Raw genomic sequence first — 6,679 nt, forward strand, 5'->3', positions numbered from 1 at the left:
GCTCTGGAGAAGGATTATGAGGAGGTGGGAGTCGACTCCATTGAGGGTGAGCAGGATGATGAAGGAGAGGAGTATTAAAAAGGGAAATGAAGGCTTTATTTAACCAGGAAATAATTGATTACAATGAGTCCCTGAATGCATTCCAAACAGGTGTCTGTCAGTTTGTCTGTTCAGATTAAACCTCCTGAAAATGTCAAGTTTGGCTATGTTCTAAATAAACTCTCTGTGACATGAAGTCGGGTGTCCTTCATTAATTCAACCTAAACATATATTGAATATCAGTCGTTGGTGGGCTGTCTTAAAAATGCGAAAATGAGAGAGAAGGATTAAAAAGGACATGAATAACTACCAGATGTTCTTAAAAACATTCCATTGATTACTTGTTAGGGTGAGTTCATAAAACTCATGAAGAGTGTTCAAAGCGCTTGTTCATAATTTCAAGTTTTCACTCAATGCATTCCAAAAAGCAACATTTGTCTATCAAACATGAATTGTCAGAAATTGAAAAATGTTTGACTCGGTTCAAAATAAATTTCCTGTAACGTGAATTTTGTCTGTGCTGTTTATTGTTTATTCGTTGGACAGCGTAGATGTAGTCTGAGAAACGCTCCAGTCAACATCAGCCACATGCTGGTCTCGTGCAGCATGCGTACAATGCTGGCATGTTGTGTTTAATACAACACTCATCAAATTTGTGCTGTGATTTCCTTTACCAGATCACACAATTTCTAAAACTTCCATTTTGATTCATGCAAGAATCCTAATTCTGAATCTGCATACACGTCATAATATTCAGCCTTTTTACCACAATTACATTTTCTGAATTCAAATAAACAGAATATAAAAGTAATATAACTCCCAGGGCTCAGCATTTGGGATCATTTTTGTGTTCAGACTCATTTCAGAGTAACTTAATTATCGGTAATTTGGAAAAGAAAGATGAACTGAAGTTCCAAGCAGTTGGAACCTTCTCGAATTGAAGTAATTTAAATACAATTACCAATTCTAAATATTTGGAGACATCTGGTGGTTGTTTGATGTGGCAGAAAAGGACCACAACTTTCTGCTGGGTGGTGGTTGTATTGGCATATAAGGCTTTGATTTGAGACATTTTTATATGTAGCAGCAGGAAAACTACAGGTTAAAATAGTATTAATGCTAAATGAACAAAATTGCTTTTACGTCTTTTTTTTTTTTTTTAAAAACCAAAACTTAACAATAAAAGTAAACTAAGTACACGATAAGATTCTGAATGAGAGACACCCCTGGGATTGATGTGTGAGTAAATGATTTAATTTTGGTGCTTTTTCTAAAAATGGTCCCACATCATGATGCTGCCACCACCGTGCTTCACACTTTTTTTGTATCCATCCTCTGACCTATGCTTTTCAATAACCTTTTCTTAATTAAGCCTCACACAAAGAAATAGTGTGAAACAATGCGCTCATCATGAAAGAATATAGTGATGCTGCACAAGCAGAACATGAGCTACAAGAACATATAAGCCATCTTTACATGCCCCAAACACAACTCAAACACCAACTAAATGAATTATCACATATGGAAATCGATATAGCGCCATCACGTCAACCCACTCGCCACATTTCTGGCTCCAGCGTGTTGGTATTTTATGCAAAACGCACCAACAAACGGAAGCAGACAGTCCACAGATTCCAAACACGTCCATCAAAGCTCTCTGAGATCAAAGCATCAGCGAGAAACAACCCAAAGAACAGCAAAAACCAAAACCGCTTCATCAAACTGTAGTTGTAAAATGTCTCTTACCTTAGCTGTTTTGGCATGAAACGATTATTTTATCGGTAAATCCACACCGGAAGCAGTTAGTACTATTTCCTGTGTTACACTGAAATCATTCCGGGCATCTTTTGGAGGCTTCGTTAGCCGAAGGAAGCTAAGGAGTGAACAGCAAGCGGCTCGTCTTCAAGATGGCGTTCTACTGATTCTGATTGGCTAAAAGTGCTGTCAATCTCATTTTAGGCAGCTATTGCTTTATTCTATTGGCTCTTCGATTCTAAGGCGGTGCCAATCACTGACATCGACCAATCAGTTACTGAAATACAGCCTTGCATCACCACAGGAGCTTCACAGCAGTCTGATCAGCATCAGGCACATGGGTCATGGTTAGATGTAAAATTGAGAATTCTTTAAAATAAAAGTGACGTGAAGTTGAAAGGCAGGTTAGAAGCTTAACAGGAAAGAATAATTTAAAAAAAAAACGAATAAAATACAGAGAGAAACAAGGGAATAATAATATTAATAAAGATATAATCAAAATATGAAATGTGCAATAAAATAGGGAAAGTTGTATTAATGATGATATAAAATGTGTGTACAAGGAAAGATGACTGATTTTTTGGGGGGAGAAATAAAAAGAAGAGAAAAAAAAATTGAAAGAAGCCGTAGTGCAAGATCTATTCCTGTATGTCCATTTGATGGTTTTCTTTGTGTTTTAGTTTGGTGTTTGTACACTTATTGTTTGTTGTGTGCTTTTTTTTAATGGTTGATTTTGTCTGTAGTTTATTGTTAATTTAAGTAAGAATGTTTACTTTGTATTTTGTATATTATAAAAATAATTAAATAAGTAAATTAATAAATAAACAAAAAGGATCTGATTCTGCACAACCAGGATCTTGTCAAATCACGACAAACTAAGTGAATACAGACTAATCTCAGCACTTAGAAACACTTAAAAGATGCACTGGTTAGAGTCAAGTTTTGCAGACAGGGATGCTGTCTATCTTTTAAGACTTTGAGCTTTCTGTTTAATCCACATGGGGGCGCCAGGACTCCAGTTATGAGAAGGTTTGCTCTCCAAAGCCACAGCTCGGTGTATTGTGCTGTATGTCAGACCTGTTTCCTGCTCTGTATAACATTGTTGAGGGCAGAATGATCGTGTCAGTAGCTCAGTACTTCCAGATTGAGCCTCTTTTGCCTCTTGTCATTGCAGATCTGCACATGAGTGACGTGTACACACCGATACCAGTACATACTGATTAACATGTGTTTTAAATCAAGATCAGCAACCTGATGCACCTGGCAGGCCCTTACAGCACCTTTGGGGTCGTCTGTGTGTTTGAACAGAGATAACAGTTCCCCCTAAAAAAACAAACATGACTTAATTTGAGAGCTAAATACCTTCTTTTGCTTCTTTTGTGTGCAAAAATGGTTTTCTCTGTAATTTATTATGAAGCAAGTTGTGGGTACTTCCTAAATGTTTGCAGGATGTTTGGCACTCATTTGGATTGCAGCTCCCCAAACCCAAAAAGGATTCTCCTGGGTTGCAAGAACAGATACTTAGGCCTACTTGAGCTTTAGACTGAGCTCTACATGTGGGTACACATTGCGTCTTTGAAATATACAACTACATGCAAACCTCTGTATGAAAGTCACAAGACCCATGAATACGGCAATTTACGATTGACCCCTTTTACCTGATGCTCTTTGAGATGATTTTACACCCATCCATCCATCATCTATACACCAGTCAATCCTCACTAGGGTCATGGGGGGCTGGAGTCTATCCCAGCTGACTCAGGGTGAAGGCAGGTTCACCTGGACAGGTAACCAGTCTATCACAGGGCTACACTTAGAGACAGACAACCAAGCACACTCACATTCACACCTACGGACAATTTACAATCACCAATTAACCTCAACATGTTTCTGGACTGTGGGAGGAAGCCGGACAACCCGGAGAGAACCCACGCTGCACGGGGAGAACATGGAGACTCCACACAGAAAGAACCGCGACCTTCTAGCTGCGAGGCAACAGTGCTACCAACTGCGGCACCTTGCAGCCCTGATTTTTACACCCCTAATCCTTTATTGTGGGAAACTGTCGGAGAGTATTCAAGAAAGTACAGACACAAATGCCAGGGAGGTTGTGGTAGCAAAAATACAAGACTTACTTACAGAAAAATGAACAAACGGTGGCTGGTAATAGAAGGCGGAATAAGTCTATATGTGAAGAAACTGATCCTAAAACAATGAAAGCACAGACTGGACTAAAGAAAATTAACTCGCAAACCAACATCTGATGAAAAACACAAGGACAACCAGGCTGGTACCCAGGAAGCAAACAGCGTATAGAAAACAAAATGCACAAACCAGACACAGATGAGGAGCACAAGGAGAATCTGGCAGGTGAACATCAAGGTATCGCAAACAGGAAGTCAAACTGGCAGGTGGATCAGGAGGCAGAACAGGTATTCCAGCAGGAGAAGCAGGTTTGTAGGCAGGAGGCTGAACAGGGCAGACTGGCACAAGACACTGGGAAGACAAGACTATTTATACTCTGAGAACTATTTGTGGTGGCAAGATCCAGGTGAAGACGAATGAGGGAAATCAAAAATAAAAAGGAGGGAAACAGAGACAAAGGGAGGAAGTAAGACAGCAAGAGACACAAGGACAAGGATCTTTATAGAATAAAACAGGAAATAATCAGAGAGGGAAAAACAAGACAGTGACACTGACATTTTGAAATGTTGATTACTGTCTTAATTTTTTACTGTATTTTTCTTTCTTGGAAGAGAAAACTTAAAATTCCCCCTTCAAGGAAACCATCAGGCGCTGACAGGCATAGAGAAAGTGTCCAAATTCTGAAAAGCACAACTTGGAAAACAGAATATTTTTAAGTGGTTTGAGGGTTGCATGGAGCCCCCATGTATTCAGAATGGACCAAGAAGCCTCTAAATGAAGAGGGAAAGCAAATGTCTCACAGCTAAATTCTTTGAGGACCTGTACCTGTACTCTTGAGTGTTTATTTGCATTGTTTTGGACCTCTTGGTTTCATACAGCAGACCCCTTGTCTCAGCTTTCCAAACCGAAACAGTAAAGTCCTGCTCTAAAGATTGAGGTACAAGAGGTACAACAGCCTGACCAGTGAGGCTTTGGAGTACCAGATGTGCAAGAACTCTCAGCTACAATCAGACAAGCGGACCCCCATCCAATAGGCAGCTGTTTGAAAGACCAGTTGCTTGGTACTGATCATGGGCCTGAGTCCTTCTGATCAAGTCTCAACCCATGAACGGTATAAAGCCAGAGCCAGGCTCCGTGTTCTTCGAATTGTTTGGAAATACAGTTCAGTGTTGGGCATAAACTCCATCCAAGGCTAAGTACCGGCACAAGACTGAAACTTAACCAAGAGTACTTTAAGGGAAAGTTGCATGAAGTTGAAGTTAAATTCAAGAAGGCATGAAAAACGTAAGCTTACTGGGTCTGTGCAGTCTGCCTGGGGGGTTCCACTTGGTGCTTGAAGGATCATCTCATGGGACCTCACCATTTCCTCTGTGGTAATGAGCTGCGACAGGCTCTGGAGCCTCTTACGCCATGTATATGAATGAGAGATGGTGTAATGCTGGCACATTAGCGTTAAAGATCGGCGCTGCACGAAGGATGTTGAACTGCTGGCGGTTGGTTTGCGGCCGTTTCACCTGCTGAGGGAGTTTTCACACGTCCTGGAGATTCCAGGTTTACATCCCCGCCTCGGCTGATGCTGCTGCAGCCTGTGAACTCATCCATAGTTCAGTGTCCCAGCTGCAAACATCACATCCTCAGTCTCTGATCGTCATCAACACAGTAGACGGTAGGGTGGAGATGTCTGTGAAGGTTCTCAGTCATCCAGGTCTTGGTTATTCTTGTAGATTAATCGTAACAACTGGATCTGCTTGAGTTCCTTGAAGACATTCCACCTCTCATCCAAGAGGCTTCATCAGTTCTGACTGACTAGTTGGGAGTTCCAGATACTGATATCCTTAAGGAGCCATTAACACCTTCGGTTCGGTTTCATTTGGGTATTTGTTGCTCCTCACCCTCGTAGGGTGGAGCAAAACAATGGAATAATGATGTGCCAAAAGTCATATTTAATTGACTTTGCTTTGAATAAACAGCTCCAAAGCGAGGATGTCTCATTTTGGTGTTGCCTCAACTCCTCCACTCACTGAGCAGGACTAAAACAAGTCCATCATTTCTCTATCAAGAGGAAATAGGCTGAAGTTAAAGCTAACTTTAAATTGAAACAACAGAAAACACGAACACTGCCAGAAAAGGCTGTCCTCATATAACTTCAGCCAGAAGTGACATTCAGAGCAGACTTTCCCAGTCGATAACGGAGAACAAAAGGGAAAACGTGTTAAAGTGCAACGTAGGAGGAGGGAATGTAACCTTTGGGAGAAGTGGCACTCGAAGAGAAAAGGGAGCAGGAGGTACATAATGAGGTAAACCAGGTGAAGTGCTTACCTGGACATTCCAGCAGCTCTCCAGCAGGCCGGGAGACGACCACATGTGTGGAGCAGCATTTACTCAAGATAAGATACAGACGGCCTCTGTGTTTGTCTGCAAGGCACTTCAGGCCACGCAGGTGTGGACTGTTTTCTGCTGCTGCTGCTGCAACGTGTCGGAAGTTCATGTAGCCCAGATTTATTTTTTACATTTACTTACTTATAACTAAGGTAAGTTAGGATGGTGGGAAATAACAATTGTTAAAGCATCTAGCTGAAAATCAAGTTGTTTACCTTGTAAACATTTCCAAATGGTGTTTTTTTTAATATGATAGAGGACACAGCATGAGTGAAATATGTAGTCAATGTCATGACTGAGGATTTCTACCTTCAAACACAACAGGTATTCTAACAGGAAACGCAGGGTTGCAGGCAGGAGA

At 40.9% G+C, this 6,679-nt stretch overlaps 1 protein-coding gene across 1 annotated transcript in view; it reads left to right on the forward strand.

Moving 5' to 3' along the window:
• LOC103367934 (tubulin alpha chain) overlaps nucleotides 1-78 on the forward strand; it is a 3,321-nt gene extending 3,243 nt beyond the window's left edge. Inside the window, exon 5 of the mRNA XM_008296128.1 lies at nucleotides 13-78. Coding sequence (XP_008294350.1) covers nucleotides 13-78 — 66 coding nt within the window. The remainder of the gene's footprint in view (nucleotides 1-12) is intronic.
• The last annotated feature ends 6,601 nt before the right edge of the window (nucleotides 79-6,679 follow it).

This window comes from Stegastes partitus, unplaced genomic scaffold (genome assembly GCF_000690725.1).
Source record: "Stegastes partitus isolate 25-593 unplaced genomic scaffold, Stegastes_partitus-1.0.2 Scaffold1101, whole genome shotgun sequence".
In the NCBI taxonomy this organism is placed as follows: domain Eukaryota; kingdom Metazoa; phylum Chordata; class Actinopteri; family Pomacentridae; genus Stegastes; species Stegastes partitus.